Raw genomic sequence first — 19371 nt, forward strand, 5'->3', positions numbered from 1 at the left:
GACACAGACATAACGCTAACTCTGAGTGATGGGGAGAGCATGGTGGTTACTTTGGGCCTAAAGGTCCTTGCCCGAAGGGCCAGCAGAAATGAAACACACCGAGTTAATACAATGCAAACACAGACATGCCTTGGGTCTGATCTCCACCATTGTAACGAAATCCTGTAGCCTTTTATTTTATTTAAATGAATTTTGTCATGTGGTATTACACCCCTGTGGGTTCAGCTCTGGTGGCTACTGTTTTAAGCTTAACAGAGTCACCTTTGCTACAAGCTTCAGATTTAGAGTCTAGTGTGAATGGAGTTATACTGGCATAAAGTGTTTATACCAGTGCCTCACAGCTTTCACTATAACACTCTGAAACCAGCAGAACTGCCTCCACCTTCAGGGGCTGCATCGGTTTTTCTACCAATTTAGTTAAATCAGAACAAGACGTGACCTTAGTCTCGCTTATAGTCACCTCCCTTTCACTCAGGCTCACTACTCCTTTCCCACTCCACCTTCAGAAGGAAATCCGCAGCGGGTCTTCATCACCAGCCCAGGCCCCAGTATCGGTGGGGGCTGGGGCCTGCCACTCAGTGAGTCTCCATACTGGGCCCTGGTGCATCCCTGCTTCCTGCCCCCAGCGGGGCTTGGGCATGGGTCATGGCAGGAGTAAAGTGTGACATCACTTTAGGCCCCGTTGCAAGGAACGGTATGTACACCAACCACCATCCTGGTCATCACTAAACTTTGAACCTGGGCCTTCCCAAGCTGGGATTTTGAGCCTCTAGTGCTCGAGCTAAAAGACTAAGCTCCCTAGTGGGCAGCCGTAGCAGACTTGTATCCTCTGCAGATCAGGCACAGGGAGGAAGGTGGCGTAACACACACTGAACAGCGGGTTACACACACTCCACCGAGTGGCAGGTGATGGGCACCGGCTGGCGCACTAGCCCAGCCACCCCAGGGAAGTTGGGAACGACTCATATAAAACATTGGCCTAGCAGGTCGCCTTCACAGAGCCAGTATCTCACACCGATCAAGTCTACATGGCTGGAAGCAGGGCAGTCACTGCCCATGCAGCAAAGGGTGGGGAGCGAGGGTGGTACTTGTGCCAATGTCACCATTTCCTTCTGGCCATTTACAGGCCTTGCCAGGATATCTGATTACCCTCCCCTCCCAAGTTGGAGCTACAATTCCTTTAAATCACTGCTTTCGGGCACAATCAAAAGGGACAGCAGGGACTACTATACCAGTCAGGCACCGCCCTGGTGAAGCCATTTCAAAGTGGGTTAGCAGCTGGACCGGCCTGGGCCTAAGCAAACACAGCCAACACTGTGTCTTTGAAGCCACTTCAGTGCAGATGTTGTTTCCATGGTAACTAGTGGACCAAATACATTAGTGTTTCTAATAATAAACCAAACCTTCAACTTGGAAAATGTGCTTCCCCCACCCCTTCTTCCTTTCCCCTCCCTTCTTCTAAATTAAACCGGCATTTACTGAGCGAGGTGTAATTAGTAAATAATTGGAAGGGCCTAGTAACTCCTAGTGCCCAAGCAGATGGAAATGTCACATGAGGGACGGTGTTCATTTGTGAATCGATGTGCGCCTGGGATCTGCGCAGAAATGGCTGCAATGATATTTTTTTTATAAACCCCAACTAAAGACATTGGGATGACTCTAGGAACCCCCGGGAGCAACGCCCCAGCACCGACTTTGCATGCTCTCCGCATTCCCGGAGACCAGGCAGGACTCCGCTCCGGAGCTGGGATCGGCTCTACTTTTTCAAACACTCTCATTGAGACCCAGCGTTTGCTTCCCTTTAAATAAAGAAGCAGAAACTTCACACACACACACACACACACACATATCCAGCCCCAACCCCTACTCCCCACCCCCTTCAAACAACAACCGAGTCAGCAAAGCAGTCCAAACCCTTTCAAGGTCTACCAGTCAGGGATGATCGCACCAAGGTTGAAAGGGGAGAAGGAAGGGGTGGAGAACAGTGGGGCTGCAAAATATAACACGTGCAAAGATTAAGTGCGGGCACTGACAACGGTGCAGATGCCAGCCTGGGTGAGTCCCCTCCCTGGTTCCACCAACATTCATATTCAAATCCACAGTGCAGGAAGAGAGCAGGGCGGAGGGGGAGGGGGTCGGGGGGGGGGGAGGCCCCTGAAACTGACAATACAATCACTGCGGCAGCCACAGCAACCCAAATGTATTCCACCAGGCAGGCTCCAGCTCACACTGCAGTTGAGGAAGGGGGAATAGAGTGACCAGACAGCAAGTGTGATAAATGAGGACAGTGGGTGGCTACATAAGACACTGCCCTGAATATCAGGACTGTCCCTATAAAATAGGGACATCTGGTCACCCTAAGGGGGACGGAGGGAGGGTGGCAGCAGGGCAATTTGGGGAGACAAGGGTTGGGATCTGCTCCCTGTCTCCCAACGCCTTGCTGCCCCCAAACATCCTGACTTAAGGAATCGGTGGCACTTCAATGCAGCAGGCTTCCTCGGTTGGGTTTGTTTTTAGGTCACAGCCTGTCAACGGCACATCTGAGCCGCTTTGCCGTGTTCTTGTCTTTCTATATTGCAATGTCTGCACGCACACATGTTCAAAAGCTCGTCTCTCTCGCCAACAGAAGTTGGTCCAATAAAAGATATTACCTCCCCCACCTTGTCTCTCTCTACACACTCACACCCACACACCCACACACACACCCCTCCAGCAGCATCCTGGTCCCTCCGCCTCCCAACACCCAGGCTGGTATTGGCGATTGATTGTCATTTAAATGTCACACGCTGGATGCTATGCCATTCTGGATTGGGATTCCCCCCCCCCCCCCTTTCTTTCTTGGCATTCTTTCGTTCTTTCTTCATTGTATGTTATTGGCAGGACTTACCATGTCTGAGCTGAGCTGGGCTAAGATGGCGAAGGTAGAGAGTCTCTCACAGAGGCATTTAGTTCGGAAGGAATCGACTGGGACTGTTCGGCAGCCGCGCCAGGACCAGGCACCAAGCTGGGAGGAGGAGGAGGAGGATCTGTTAAGGGAGGGGGTGGCAAAGTGCAGAGAGGGAGAGAGAGAGACAGCAGAGAGGGAGAGAGAGAGAGGGAGAGACAGAGTGAGAGGAGGCAGCAAAAAGAAAAACCATCACGAACAAAATACAAAAGATACAGCCAGAGCACTGACCCCCTCCTCCTCCCCACATGCTGGGAGCATCGCCACCCCCCACAAGCTGGACTCCCATCCAGGCACACAGCTGCTCTCTCCATCCCAGCACACAGGGCTCCCCGCCCCCAGAATTACCCCCACATCAGGACACAGCTCCCCTCCCCCAGCAACAGCCCCACATCAGGACACAGCTCCCTTCCCACATGCCAGCACACTGCTCCCCTTCCCCAGCAACACCCCCATCCCAGGACACAGCTCCCCTCCCACAGCATCTCCCCCATCCCAGGACACACAGCTCCCCTCCCCAGCATCTCCCCCACCTCAGGACACAGCTCCTCTCCCACATCCCAGCACACAGCTCACCTCCCCCAGCAACACCCCCATCCCAGGACACAGCTCCCCTCCCCAGCATCTCCCCCATCCCAGGACACAGCTCCCCTCCCCCAGCATCTCCCCCACGTCAGGACACAGCTCCCCTCCCCAGCCTCTCTCCCATCCCAGCACACAGCTCCCCTCACCAGCAACACCCCCATCCCAGCACACAGCTCCCCTCCCCCAGCATCACCCCCACCTCAGGACACAGCTCCCCTCCCCAGCATCTCCCCCATCCCAGCACACAGCTCCCATCCCCAGCATCTCCCCCATCCCAGGACACAGCTCCCCTCCCCCAGCATCTCCCCCATCCCAGGACAAAGCTCCCCTCCCCAGCATCTCCCCCACCTCAGGACACAGCTCCCCTCCCCCAATATCTCCCCCATCCCAGCACACAACTCCCCTCCCCAGCATCTCCCCCATCCCAGGACACAGCTCCCCTCCCCCAGCATCACCCTCATCCCAGGACACAGCTCCTCTCCCCCAGCATCTCCCCCATCCCAGGACACAGCTCCCCTCCCCAGCATCTCCCGCATCCCAGGACACAGCTCCCCTCCCCAGCATCACCCTCATCCCAACACACAGCTCCCTTAATTATCCCGGCACACACAACTATCCTCCCTCAACACAGCACACACAGCTCCCCTCCCCCATCCCAGCACACAAAGCTCCCCTCACTTTCTCAACTCGCACAACCCCACCCCACCCCCCGTCCTCCGTTCCAGCACACGACTCCCCCCTCCTTCCCTTCCCCTCCCTATCCCTATGGAAAGCCATGGAGTAGCTCCTGTCCTGATACCCTTCTGTTCTCAAGCCCATCTGTTCCCCCCACTGCCAAGACAGGCTGTGCAGTCCATCCCAGACCCCACCCCAACCTCCCCAGATTTGGGAGCAGCAGGACTCCGGGAGGGGTGATCAGAGAGGACTACTGAGGCACAAATCTCACCTATCCTGCAAAGGACACAGGAAACAGGGAGTGGGACCCAGGGATCCGGACCCTGTGAGCTGACACAGGTGCAGGGCGGCTGGGGAAGAGAGAGCACAAGAGGACCTGAAGATGGAGAAACACTCTGGGGCATCCGTGCATGATGCACAGAGGGACAGGCACACTGGAAGGTTTTTTAAAAAAAAAGTCAATCCTCCACGGCAAGCGGCTGAGGCTAATCTCCTTTGGCTTGGGGCTGGCTGAAGGAGCCTGCTGCTGCTCAGGGATGGGGGTGGGAGGAAAGCGACCAGATGTTGGAGAAGGGGAAAGAAGCTGGGAGAGAGGGCAGAGGCTCTTGGGCATGATAAAGTGCATCTTGGGCATCGGTAAAAGTAACCTGGGTCAAGAAAATCTGTCCCGGCGGGGATTAGAGGGAAGAAGTTCCCTGTGCTCGGTGGCACTGCAAGGTAGCCCGGAACATGAGACCCCCCCTCCACCCTCCCTGGGACTGCTCCTTTGGACAAGTGTTCCACAGCCTACCACATCTCGGGTGTCAGAGTAGCAGCCGTGTTAGTCTGTATCCGCAAAAAGAACAGGAGGACTTGTGGCACCTTAGAGACTAACAAATTCTGCTGATGCTCAAATAAATTTGTTAGTCTCTGAGGTGCCACTAGTCCTCCTGTTCTTTTTACCACATCTCACTGTCCGAACCTTCTCCGTGGAATACAGTCGAATCCTTCCTTTGCTCAACCCCCACCAAGTTACTCTAGGGGTATGTCTTCACAGCCACTAGACATGAGCCACCGGACTCGGGCTTGTGGGGCTTTTTCATTTGCTGTGTAGATATCTGGGCTCAGGCTGCAGCCTGGGCTCCAGGACACTGCAAGGTGGGAGGGTCCCAGAGCTCAGGGTCCAGCCCCAATTCAGAAGCCTTAGCCAACACAGCAATGAAACAGCCTGAACCCTGCGAGTCTAAGGCCACTGGTCCAGGCCTGCCCCGGGGTTTTCTTTGCTGTGTAGACATAGCCCTAGTCACACACCCCAGAAATATCTTAAATACAGTCTAGCTCTGCCTGGCAACTGAAAGCATGTTGAATTATTGTTCCTCTTAGCAAGGAGAAGCCTCAACCGAGATCAGCACCGCACTGTGCTCCGCACTGTACAAACACGTTGCAAGAGACAGTTCCTGACCTGAACTGCTTATGACCTAAATGGACAAGACAGGCAAAGGCTGGGAGGGGAAACTGAGAATTATCCCCCACGTTCATTAACACCCTTGTGCGCTCTAGCATGGCGAAGACATAAATGTGTGCTGCTGGTCACTTCACTGCAGCCTTGGGTTAAACACCACATCTGTGCCCTGCGCCAAATCTTTGTGTGGCATCAGAGCTAGAATGTTCAATCCTGTTGGTTAACACGTGTGAAAGGGTTACCCAGTGGTCAGTGTGTGTTCCAGGTCCCCCTCTGTGCCAACCCACAGAGGGCAGGAGTGGTTACAGTCCCAGTTACAAAATCTGGCTCTTCAGCTCAAGTTGCAACAGCTCTTGTTTTTTAGAGATCCCTGGTTCGTTCGCCGGCATGTCAGCCAAGATGGCAGCCATCGCCTAAGCATGACTCAAACGTCAAGCCGACATTCCCCAGAAAGCACGGCTACCAAAAGCTGGGATTAACGAGACCAAACTGTATGCGCTGAGAGTTAACCATCTGTCATCTCAATAAACATTCAAGCGTTGCCTGACCGGGTCTGAAACCAAGCTCAGGAGATGGGAAAAGAGAGACCTTGAGTTAAGGAATCATGTAGCTTTTTAATGGGTTTTTTTTTTTTTTAGGTAAATGGGGAAACTCCCTGCAAAGCGTCACAAAGTTCCACAGTTCTAACGCACCCACTGTGAGGGCCAGATCACCCCCTCCTGCTGCTTTCGTGAAAGGGGTAAAAACAGGGGGAATAGTTGGAGGCTGGCTGGGATGAGTCTATGTGCAAACTCTCGGGGCTCTATCAGAGCAAAGGGAAGGGCGAAGCAGCAGTCTCACAGCGAAATAGTTGTGAGAATGAATGCCCACACTCCAGCTATGGAATGCTCTCTTTGCACAATCAGCCATCCTCTGAGGAGAGAGCTAGTGAAGAGCGCCAGCAGTGAGCCACGGGCAGTACATTCCAGATGGAGCCATGGTGCTATGGAGCCCAGGGCGTACAACAGACGGACTGAGCTTCTGCACAGATGCCCTTGCCTTTGGCAGATGCCCCTTGGTCTGTGGGAGCTCCTTGCAGGATTCAGGCTGTCCATAGCTCAAGAGGCCTGCACCGCTCCTACAACACAGCGACTCTCTCCCCGTGTCACACAGTGGAACCTCCTTCCACAGCATCCTTCTGCCTGATCTGTGGGCAGGCAAAATCTGGGCCTTGGTTTCAGAGCGAGAGCTGAGAAAAGGGTAACTGAGTTGAAACTGAAATGCAAAGGTCTGAGTATGAACAGAACAAAGCAGAAACAAGGAGCTCAAATAGCCCCTTCTGCTACTGAATCCAAAGGGCAGCTTGGGGGATGCTAAGAACTGCACCTTCCTCTGTAATGCCTGCAAACCAAAATTCCCTTGAAGAAGCGGAATAAAATGGCTTCCTCCAGCCAGATCAAGCGCAGCAGGTGGAGACAGCATGATGGAGACATAAGAAAGCACAGGAGACTGGAATGCAGGAAGAGCAGTGATGAGGAAGCGATGCCACAGTATGGAGGACAATAACAGTCACATTTCATAATGCAAATAAGGACTCAAGGGTCAGGCAAACAGCCAAAGTTCATTGTCGTCTGGTTAAAAGAAGATATATATTACAGTGCTGAGTATAGCAGTCACCGGGCACTTTGTAGTAATGTGGAATTAAGAGTTCAGTCCATTCCCAAATGGCCACTGACAGACAGAGAGGGAGTGTACATGATGTTGGTGTACACAGAGTAATAGATTATAAAACCAAAAGGGACCACTCATAGAATCAGAAGATTGGGGTTAGAAGAGACCCCAGGCGGTCATCTAGTCCAACCCCCTGCTCAAAGAAGGACCAACTAAATCATCCCAGCCAGGGCTTTGTCAAGTCGGGCCTTAAAAACCTCTAAGGATGGAGATTCCACCACCGCCCTAGGAAACCTATTCCAGTGCTTCACCACCCTCCTAGTGAAATAGTGTTTCCTAATATCGAACCCAGACCTCCTCCTCTGCAACTTGAGACCAATGCTCCTTCTTCGGTCATTTGCCACCACTGAGAACAGCCGAGCTCCATCCTCTTTGGAACCCCTCTTCAGGTAGTTGAAGACTGCTATCAAATTCCCCCTCACTCTTCTCTTCTGCAGACTAAATAAGCCCAGTTCCCTCAGCCTCTCCTCGTAAGTCATGTGCCCCTGCGCCCTGATAATTTTTGTTGCCCTCCGCTGGACTCTTTCCAATTTGTCAACATCATTTCTGTAGTGGGAGGCCTAAAACTGGATGTAATACTCCAGATGTGGCCTCACCAGTGCCGAATAGAGGGGAATAATCACTTCCCTCGATCTGCTGGCAATGATCCTACTAATACAGCCCAATATGCCATTAGCCTTCTTGGCAACAAGGGCACATTGTTGACTCATATCCAGCTTCTCATCTACTGTATTCCTTGGGTCCTTTTCTGCAGATCATCTAGTCTGATCTTCTGCATAACACAGATCAAAGAACTGCCCTGAATTAATTTCTGTTTGCACTAGAGCAGATCTTGTAGAAAAACATCTTATCTTGATTTAAAATGGTCAGTGCTGGAGAATCCCCATAACCCTTGGTAAGTTATTCAAATAGTTGATTACCCTCTCTGTTAAAAAGAAGTTGCACCTTAGTTCTAGTCTGAATTTGACTATCTTCAGGTTCTAGCCATTGGATCTTCTTATACCTCTTTCTGCTAGAAGAACCCTCTATTATCAAATTGCTGTTCCTCGTGTAGGTACTTATAAACTGTGATCAAGTCACCCCCTAACTTCTTTGTTAAGCTAAACAGATTGAGCTCTTTCAGTCTTTCACTATAAAGGCAAGTTTTCCAATCCTTTAAGGATTCTCATGGCTCTTCTCTGAACCCTCTCCAATTTATTAACATCCTTTTTGAATTGTGGACACCAGAACTGGACACAATATTCCAGTAGTGGTCAAAAAGTGCCAAATACAGAATAGAAATATTTATTGAACATTTCTGACTTTCTGTATTATTATTGATAATTCTGTCATTTCCTTCTAGTAAAGGATCAATACCATTGCTAGGATGCTTTTGTTCTTAAGATACTTATAAAACTCCTTCTTATTGTCGATAATTTTTCTGGCCATAGAGTTCTCTTGTGTCCTTTTGCTTCCCTTATCAATTTTCTACAATTCCTAGCTTCTGATTTATATTTATTTCTATCAACTTCCACTTAAAACTGCTTTCACTTTGCCTCTAAACCAGGTTGTTTTTTTAACCAATGCAGCCTTTGTTCTCGATTGTGGCATCTAGTAAAATGTTCTTTCAAAATTCCCAATTATCATTCACATTTTTCTGTTTAAATTTTTTCTCCCAACTGCTTTGGTTCATCATTATTCTGAGCTTTATGAAATTGGCCATTTAAAAACCCATATATATATATTACTGGTTTGGGCTTTATTCTGTTTGCTCTTAACAACTGAATGGATACATTTGTGTTAGTGATAGACCTGGCCCCAAATCCCAGCTCCAGTTACCTCCAAGCTTCACATTAAAGTGGGTATGGATCTGGGCTGTACATCTCTATTGGGTCAAACTGAAACATCAGATCCAAACACTCCTGCACTCCAGGACAGTTCCCATCCCCATTTCTAGACATGGGGAAACAACTCATACATCTAAAGCACATAGTGGGATGCAGGAAAGGACACATTTTATAATAACCATGCTTTGCTTTTACAGGACGTGATCCAATGTCCACTGAAAATCAGTGGAGAGAATCCCATTGAGTTCAATGTGCATTGGATCAAAGCCATTATATTATTATATATTAAAAGCCACTATACATTACCGAAGGGGCGGTGTGGGATATCCTGGGTCAGGCGTTCAGCTGCTGTACATAGGTATAGTCCACTGAAGTAAGTGGAATTATGTTGATTTACACCTGCTAAGGATGTAGCCCTCTATTATCAAAGATCACTGATTAAGCATCTCAGTCCTCTCAAAGTACAGGATTCTTCCTACAGGATGCTAGTTCAACCCCTTGGCTTTAAGCTTCTCAGCACAATGTCTCTCCTTCTCTTATCCTTTCCCTCACCTCCGTTACTCTGGTTTTAATCCTTCGGCACATCTTTGACATGGCTTGGGGAGAACAGTCATGCTGTTAAAAGAACATTTGGGAATTATACGAAAAAATGGCCAATTCCCCCAGCAGTAATGACCCTGCTCCTCTACAGAGCATTCTGTCTTCAAAGCACTTTGCAAAATGATCCAAAGTCAGTTCTGAGCACAGGACCCATGCAAGACCAGAGCACTTAAACCCAAAGGCTTGTTCACCACTTTACTCCCATATGAGCTCAAAGACCGTTGTGCCGGACCTCTGCCTAAGGATGGATTTACCCACAAATAACTCAATCCACACAACACACACGGCAAGGTAGGATAGGACATATTATTATCCCCATTTTACAGGAGGATAAACTGAAACAATGAAGTTCAGCCCAGCATTGCCAATTCTTGCCATTTTTTGGCAAGGCTTGCCATATTTGGTCTTTGCATTCAAGCCCCAGCTCCTAGAATCAAATGATTTATGTGTGAATCTCAGCATTCAGTTTTTTTTTTTTTTAAGTTTCTAGCCCTTGTGGGTGCAAAGGAAAGCCTAAAAACATGACACAAGTGTGACCTAACAGCTCAGAAACCCAGTAGACAAACTAAACCCAAAATGTATTATTTTAATTTCTCCTACTTTTTAAGCCAGTCCCATGATTTTGGGGAGCCTGATTCATGACTGTTGAATGCTTGTGGTTGACCATGCTGTGGGGACTCGCCCAGCACCACGGAGAGAGTTGGTGTTATAGCAGATTGCAAACAATAGAGAGTAGAAGCCACTAAATGGGCTAGCTTGTGCCATCTCACTCATGCAAAATTCCCATTGGTTCCATCGGGACCCTGGCTTTTTGACTGCAATGGAACGCTGGGCAAGGACAACAGAGTCTCCATCAGCACCAAGGGAGCCCTTCACCCACTGGATCAGTGGGAGTTTTGCCTGAATCAGAGACAGTAAGATGTAGGGTCTAGACAATTCATATTAGCAAACTCAGCATAGAATGAAGGTCACAAATTGTTTGGCCAATGCACATTGCAATATACACATTGCAGCTCTGCTTAGAATAAGCCTCTGCTCAGGGGGATGTTACTGTGAGTAAGGAATGACTTTGTTACAAGCTGGATCCAAAGCACACAGAAGTCCAAGGGAGGTTTTTCATGGACTTCAGTGTTTGAACAGGGGTGTGATGGGGTGTTCACCCCACACAAGGCAGAGCTGGTATATTAGGATAGTTAAAGGGATAGGCTGCATCTGGGGAAGAGCCAGAGATTGAACGACTGATTGAAGATGGAGCCCAGCTGGGGAGGATCAGAAGGGGTGGGTATAAAGCCAATAAGTTGACAGGTGAATAGGGCTGCAGAAGAAGTTGGCACCAGTCACTCCCTGGAAGTAAGGAGGGGTGTTTGAGGCTACGAAGTTAAGTAGTCTGCATTTACTCCCTGGGAGGAAGGAGTTTGAGCTGATACAACCAGGGGGACAGAAACTATAGGAAGGAGTCCCGGGAAAGAGCAAGAGGGTCCGAGGGAAAGCAGACCACAGTTGCCAGGTGGAAGGTCCCTGGACAAGAACCCAGAGTAGTGGGTGGGCCCAGGTTTCCCCTAGCCACTGAGGAAGTGGCACAAACCGGGTAGTGGAGCACAGACTGCCTAGGATGGTTGTCCAGTGGGATTTGGTCCCCTGAAAGGGGAGGACTATAGTGACCTGGTCAGAAGGCTAAGTCACAAAGAAGGAGCACCCTGAGTCACAGAGAAAGGGAGGCCACTGGAGAAAGAAAGGGGTGTCAGACCCCTGATGTGGAGCTAATCCCCTGATGTGGCCACAAGTAGATGCCCTAGTGGCAAGCATACCATGTGACAAGGTCCTATAAGTGACATATGCACGTGCAGGTATCATTTACAATTCAATACTGAGTCCTGTACCTCATCAGCAAGGCTCTTCATTTGGGCTATTTATTGATTGATTGATTTAATTTATTGATAATTTCCCAGGGATTTATCGGGTTTCATTTAACGGTTTCAAAACCAGAAGAAAATCAGCCAAAAACTAAAACAAAGGGCAGCAGGGGAGGTGGGGGTACTCATGGGGGTGGGGAGGATGAGTCCTCTGTGAAACCTTTGATTCTGCACGCGGGTGCCCCTAGGTCCACGATGGAAAGCCACGCGCTCATAGCTGTGAGGAAGAGGAAGGGGGTTCATGAGCATTATCTATAAATATTAAAACCTGCGAATCCCAAGGACAAAGAGGAATTCATTAGAATGCTCCAAAGGTGGAGGTGAAATAAGAGGAAATTTACGAAAGGGAAAATTTAGATGGGGATATCAGGAAAATTCTTCCTAACAATGAGATCTATCAGACTGTGGACTAGCCAAAGCGGAGAGGTGGAAGCTCCAAAACTAAACTTGAGAATACATCAGTGGGTGCAGGAAGCATGAGCAGGACACCTGAGAGGTTTATTCCATCTCTAATATCCGTGGGTTCAAATTCATCCCTAGTCCATTCCAGGAGAGAAAAGTCTGGTTATAGGTTTTCATGATGGGTGTAAACACTGAGAATCTGATTCAGGAAAGCAATTAAGGACATAGTCCCATAGACTTCCATGGGAGTTAAGCACATGCTTAAGGACCTTCCTGAGCAGTGATTAATTGCAAATTAAGGGCTTTGTTGTAGGAACAGGCATGAAACAGAAAGAAGCTTTAAAACAATGGAGCATATACTTAAGGCTTAAATAATATATAAATACTTCCTGATTCACAAGGGCTTTTTTTCTCCCTCCCTACCAAACTGCCAGGTCAGTCAAGTACTTGGCTAGGATCCATCTAGCAGCTTGAATATTAATTTGGAGAGCTGGAAACCAAGTCACAGTTAATCCCTTTTGTAGGATTCCCAAAGCAATTTTCATTTCCAGCAAAAGGCCATTGCAAAGCTCCTTCTGAACACTCTGGAAGTATGAACGGGGCTGCCTTTGTACAACTGGCTTGGAATAAAATTAATTTTATCTTGATGAGTAAGTTCTGGCCACAGTTTCTCTTGGACCTCATAGTTGGCTTAGGAGGTTAAAGAGTCCTGGGGAAAGGTGCAAGGAAAAGCTTTCTTCCTTTCCTGCTTTCTTTCAGGAAAAATACAGGATGAAAAAATCTAGTTAGAATCCTGAACCAGTGATAGAGAATTCTGCATGCTTATAAATGAAAACAAATTACACTTTCAAGTGGAAAGGTGCCAAAATCAACCTCCAATTTCAAATACTCTGAAAGTACTGAACTTTCTGATCCAAATTCCAGGGTCAACTAGAATTGACACCCATAATGTCAATGGTGGTTTGGGCAATTTTGGCACCTGTCCCCTTAGGAACCAGAACGAGGCCCCCAAGCTAACAAACTTTATCACACAAGCCACTAAACACCCAACAGACAGTAATGACTTTCAGTGATTGATCCAGTGGTTTGGGGCCAGATTCTGCTCTCAGTAACATTAAATTAAATCCCGAGTGGCTACACTGAAGTCAACTTTGATTTAAATCTATGGAACTGAGAGCAGAATTGGGCCTCTAGAATTGAAAGATGATTCTTCCTGGGGCCAGTCCCCAAAAGCCAGCCAGTGTCCTGAATCTCTAAATATTCTGCCAGCAGGTGTAATTGGTATAATTATTAAAGTCAATTAAACTGATTATCCAGCCCAATACCTAGCTTTGACTTGTCATCTATAGATCTCAAAGAGCTTTACAAAAGAAGTAAATATCACTAGCCCCATTTTACAGATGGGGAAGCTGAGTCACAGAGAGGCGAAATGACCCTTCCAAGGTCACCCAGAAGGCAATTAGACAGACAGAACCCAGGTTTTCCAAATCCCCACCTGGTGCTCTATTTACTAAGCAACACTACTTCCCAATCAGCAACTACGTCCATACATCCTTTCAGTGATTTAGGACCCTAGGTTAACTTATTTTGTTACAAAAGCTTTCCAGAGCCACTTTAAAGCACAGATGAAAGATGTTCCATTTCAAATCAGCTGTGAAAGTGTCCAGTCAGGACAACACAGCTACATCCACCCACACTGTATTTCCCTAGGTCCAAGGACCACATTTCACAAAGTCAAATGTTCTTTGTGAACCATGAGGCTCTTCCTCCAATCAGAAATACTCTTCAGCACCAGGGTATTACCCGACACAGGGCTTAAAGTGGGATTTAACTGGGAGGTAAGTTTCGTGCTGGATCCCTGAATTTCATCCAACTGCAGCTACTTGTACCTATCTTTGGCTCCAAGTCCTATTCTCACACCACTCTCTGCAGCACACATTGGGCACTGAAAAAAAACCCCAACTCTATGCTGATAGGGAAGAACGTATTATTAAATTAACAACTATTATTAAATTAACTCTTTTTTTAAAAGACAGCTATCGATCCACTTAGTCCGGGCACAGAAAGTGAATCCTGAGGAAGGATAATATTTTTTCAGAGGCTTATAATTAGAAATCAGCTTGGCTGATTTGCTTCAGATTTTAAACAAATAAAATAAAGGCACTGCTGACCTGAGAATCAACTCAGGAACTATCAGGCATACCGGAATTTTTTTGTGGGGGGAGGAAGTAGTAAGAAGGTTAAAAATGAGGCCTCCTCCCAGCTGTGAATCCATAATCATATCTAACTGAATCAAAGCATTGCCCAAAGGACAAGGTTGCTTACTCTCCGCAAATTAGCCACAGAGAAACGAAAGAGCCCATATGCAGCTTCCACTCTGAAACCTTAATTAACATAAACAATGTTAACTGCACAAAGAAACGCATGTTGCCATCAAAATAAAGCATATGGCTGGCTAAAGACCCGTAAGATTATCTGGAGATAATCTTTTCAGACACCATAAATACAGCTGACGCTGAGCCGTAATGACTCCCATCAGAAGGCCAGCACATTCCACTTGAGAGGAAACACAACTTTGCAAGGAGCAGTGGCCTTTCACCCCATCCCAGTTATGAGTTGAAAATGCACCCAAAAAATCCAGAGCACAGGGCTAATTATTAATCTGTATATACTTGCTCTACATCAATGCTGTATATATATTATAAAGCCTGAAACATAGATCTTGTACTGCACCTCACACAATGGGGTCGTGGTCCATGTCTTGGGCTCCTAGGGGCTCCCACAATAAAAATAATTAATAATGTTAATAAAAATAATATCTCTGGTGATTTATTCCACATTTTGAGTCTTGCCAACCCCTCATGCTCAAAAATCAGGAGTTGGACCTCAACAAAATCATGATGTTGCCTTAAAAATCAGGAGATTTTAAAAAAAGACCATCACAGGAATTCTTTGGATTTACCTTTTGATTTTTAGCTTTTAAGGATCACACTTTCAAGCTCTTCTCTGCAGCCATGAGGGCTAGAAACTCATGAAAATGGAAATTCTCATATAAAACATATGACTCCAGGAACTGGGGATTGAACAAAAAAAACCAATACGGCCAGACTCTCAATAAAATCCCCCAAGTTGGCACACTGCAGGTGTTGTCTCCATCATGCCTGTCCACTGGATAATTCCCATAGGAGACCATTGAGTGTACCACCCATCCTGGGCCAGCTCGGTAGCACTCCAGCCTCCTAATCTCTTCTCTGTCTTATGCTGGCTGCCCATGACTGCAAGGAGACAATATGGCAGCTAGGAACCACAGAGGTGTAAGGAAGCCCAGCCACAACCCCATACCTGGCTGCAGGAAGGGGGACACAAAGGAGCAGTTATGTCAGCTCTTCACCCCTAGGCTGGAAAGATCCTCCTGTGGTTAGCTACAGTACTTTTAGGGCCACTGTGAGCCCTAAAGCAGAAAATCTGAGCCATGATGTACTAGGCTGTAGAATAGTTTCCCAATGGAAGAGGTGGAAGCACCAGTATAAGGGCATTACAGTTATTGCTTGAGACACTGAAAACTAGACTGAACAAAGCACTAGGGAACCATCAGCACTGGCCTCCAGGAATGGACAAGATGTTCACACAGGTCAGTGGAGCCTTTCCAGTTGGGACATCTAGGGCCCCTCTCAGACAAATGAGAAGATCAGAGTGTGATAGATCAGCCTCCATCCCACTTCAATGTGCCATTCCCAGCTGTTATCTCGACAGAGCAGCTCTTCTAGGTGCAGGGTCTATCTATGCCAAGGCAGATGCTCTGGCGTCCCAGACAATACAGTTTGCATATGCACATTGCAATAGGGGCGGAAAAACAACGACAGCAACAGGACTCCACTGAACAGCCTCCCGACCACTCACTACACAGCACCGCAGGGCACTCTCAGAAGTGCCCTTAATTAACGAGCACAAATAGAATGAAAGCAAGTCCCAGTGGCAAATTTAACCTAGCACTCCCAGATCTTATAAGGGCTTTTCACCTCAAATTTCTCAGTCAGCATGTGAAGCAGAATATGGCCCATGCATGAATCTAGAAAGAATTGTGGGAGGTACTGCATGGTCATATCCTAACACTGCCTCTCTGGTGCTAAGAATAACCATACTGGATCACTGTTCTCCAAAGCTATCCTCTCATTCAGCTGCAGAAAAGAGCACATAATTTCCTGACATTCTCCTTAAAACACTTCTCGCTCCCCCATCACACAGCTGATCATCCTGTCAACCTTTCAGAGATCAGGCTTTTGGAGATTGAGAAAAGTTTTCTTCATAATGCAAGCTCCAAGACAGGGTGCATCCTAGTTATGAAAACTAGCCCTGAAGCACTTGCTCTGAAAGCTTCTAGAGAAAGTGCTCTGTTGGAAAAAATAAGATATAGTCAGACAATCAGCGTACGCATTACAGCCCACATTTATAAGAAAGTCCTAGTGGACATCCCGAATCTCAGGGGAAATCATGTTTGGGATGAATGGTGAAACTGGTCAGTGACTTTACTTGTGCACTCATCCCCCCCATCCCCAAAAAGGGACAACCTGGCAAATAGCATGGAACACCTTGGCAACCCAAACTTTGGTTAACAACGGCTGCAAAAAGGAACTAAATCAATGGGAGTTAGGTACCTAAATATCTTTGAGAATCTGGGCCTCAGATAATACAGTGATGATGAGCAAAAAGCTAGACAGATAGATTAGACTGACAGATTGATCGATTCAGGTCCCATTCGGTATACATTTGGCTGGCTGGATAATGCCAGCATTCTAAGGATTCATTAGATTGCAGGGAAATCTTGCTATTCAGAGGGAGCAGTGATACAAGCTGATGGTACCAGTCACTCCCCACTTACAGCACAGCTCATCATACAAGGACAGTTAGCTGGCACCCGAAAAAGCACACAAGTATCATCACATTGTTGTTAATGCTTAATACGTACAGCTAATCATAGAGGTTAGAGAGAAGGACTCTTCTACTAGTACAGGCCTGCCCCTTTAGAATTATGCCCTCCCAGCTGGAAGATTTCAAGTTCTGCCTGGTGCATTCCATTGAAAGACATTGAGCTCCTGTCAAAAACAATAATGCCCCCTTCCTGAAGGAGAAGAGGAATTGTTAAAGGGCCAGGAATGTAGGTCATCTCTTCTCAAGAGCTTATTGGTTAAGGTACTGAACTGGGACTCAGGAGACGTGGGTTCAGTTCCTGGCTCTGCTACAGAATTGCTGGGTGACGTTTGGCAAGTCACTTAATCACTTTGTGCCTCAGTTCCCCACCTGTAACAAGGGCGTAGCAATCTTTCCCTTTCCTTACCCCTTTAGTGTCAGGTCTATTTAAATCATACAGTCATTCAGGTATGGACTATCTCTTACTAGATGTATGAACAGCACCTACCACAATGGGCCCCGGATTTTAGCTTAGGCCTCTGGGTGCTACTGTAAAACAAATATTAATAAGACCCAGTTCCTGACTCAAAGAGTACACATGACCCAAGGAGTGGGTCAGTAAGAGCACTGGCTCTCTCGGACCAATCAGCACTAGTTCCTCCAGGTAGTACTGTTTCCCAGAAACCTAAATCACAAGCTTTAAATGGCTTAGTGCAAGATTACACAATAAAGAGACAAGATGAAATAAATCAAGCAAATGAGAGCGGGGCCAGCGGGCAGGGGAGGACGGGTAAAGAAATTAAATCAAGAAGCCAATCTAAGGTGCTGCAGGCAAAGATGAAGATGCTGGATTAAAGATTAACCGTAACTGAGAGGGGGATGCAGTTCTTTAAAGGCACAAATGGCTGAGAGGCACTCAGCAAAATCCATGGAAATCTCCCAAGAATGAAGTCTTCAGAGATGCAACTGGATCAGGGGTGCATCAGTGCCTGGTCCCGAGAACTCCTCCATTCATGCACGCTCCATTGTTTGCAGTTTCGGATGAGGATTAAAAGTGGAGCAAGGGGACTCATCATTAAAGGGAAAATTGCTATGGCAGCTGGCCTTGCAGGGAGCAGAGACCTGTGAAAATGGGAGAACAGGAAGATGCTATTGCCACGGTATCTTCAAAGCACTGGCAACTGGATCTAGAGAGCAGAGAAGCTCCTCAGCCCTGGATGGTGTAAAGGGTCACATCCAAACTCTGGGAAATCTGCCTACTTCAGAGTTCCTTGTACCTTGTTTCTTGTACGTCTAGTGCTGGCCAGTGTCAGACACAGGGTACTGGAGTAGATGGGCCATTGGTCTGATCCAGTCTGGCAAATCCTATGTCCCTCTGTTCCTACCTAAACAACTCAAGCGCACAAAAACGAACATGTGCAAAATCGAAGGGATACATGCACAGGCTGGGTTGAGGCTGCTTGGAAAATCTAGCCCTGCATATTGCAACAATCTAACTATTATGTACATTTTACCCCTGAAATCAGAAAGGTTCAACTGTGTCAGAGGCCCCATACTGCAAACTGCTAAAGGGGATTCTCCTTTCCCCAGAACTGCTATCTCTTTTAGAGCAGCAAAATTGTGTCTTGTAATGAAACATCCAACAGACACCCTGTCTTACTTTTGGGAAACCTAGGATGGGGCTACGGGGTGGGAGAGTTTTTTATTTACTGCTTTTGGTTTTTAAAAAAGACACGCGATCTTACCGTGGCTTTCTAACATAGTGATACCGCCTCCCTGGTGATATAAAGTCCTTTCAGTCTTTGTTTGCACCATTCCAAGAACTGTTCTCTTCTGGCTGATAAATGCACTTGCTCGGTAAAGGTCCAATAGAGAATATGACCAGCATTTTGTGCAATCAGAGGGAACATTAGGCCAACTACTGAAAAAGCAATAATCCCGATGATCAGAACCTCCTGGGCTCATCCAAACTCTAGTAAAGTAAATGGGTGAACTCCCATGGACCCCAGCGAGCCTTGGATGGGGCTACAGGTGGATAAGGGGGACATCAAGGAATTGTGAGATAGAAGGACAGGGAAGCACAGCAGCAGCTCTATAGGCAGGGAGGTTCAGATCACTGAGATTCTTCTTTATCGTATGAAGGATATTCCTGTGTGGTCAGTGCTGCTTTCAGTCTCTTTGCCATCTGTTTGCTCTGCGATCCTCAAAACAAATTCCCCACACGGGCTAAGCACAACATTGCCAGGACGGTCAATCCCGCGTGGCACTTTAAACTGTCTTTTCCAATTTGTGTTTCATAAAGCGTTGGTTTCCAGTTCTGGAAGGTCATTCGATTCTCGTCTCCGAACTGCTGAACTGCTTCTTGCC

At 47.4% G+C, this 19371-nt stretch overlaps 1 protein-coding gene across 3 annotated transcripts in view; it reads right to left on the minus strand.

The window, feature by feature from the left end:
- ADGRB1 (adhesion G protein-coupled receptor B1) overlaps nucleotides 1-19371 on the minus strand; it is a 385515-nt gene that overhangs the window by 98304 nt on the left and 267840 nt on the right. For all 3 annotated transcript variants that reach the window (XM_073329982.2, XM_073329980.2, XM_078851413.1), the window contains exon 18: nucleotides 2888-3026. In XM_073329982.2, coding sequence (XP_073186083.1) covers nucleotides 2888-3026 — 139 coding nt within the window. The remainder of the gene's footprint in view (nucleotides 1-2887; nucleotides 3027-19371) is intronic.

The sequence above is a fragment of the Lepidochelys kempii genome, chromosome 2, assembly GCF_965140285.1.
Source record: "Lepidochelys kempii isolate rLepKem1 chromosome 2, rLepKem1.hap1, whole genome shotgun sequence".
NCBI classification, from domain to species: domain Eukaryota; kingdom Metazoa; phylum Chordata; order Testudines; family Cheloniidae; genus Lepidochelys; species Lepidochelys kempii.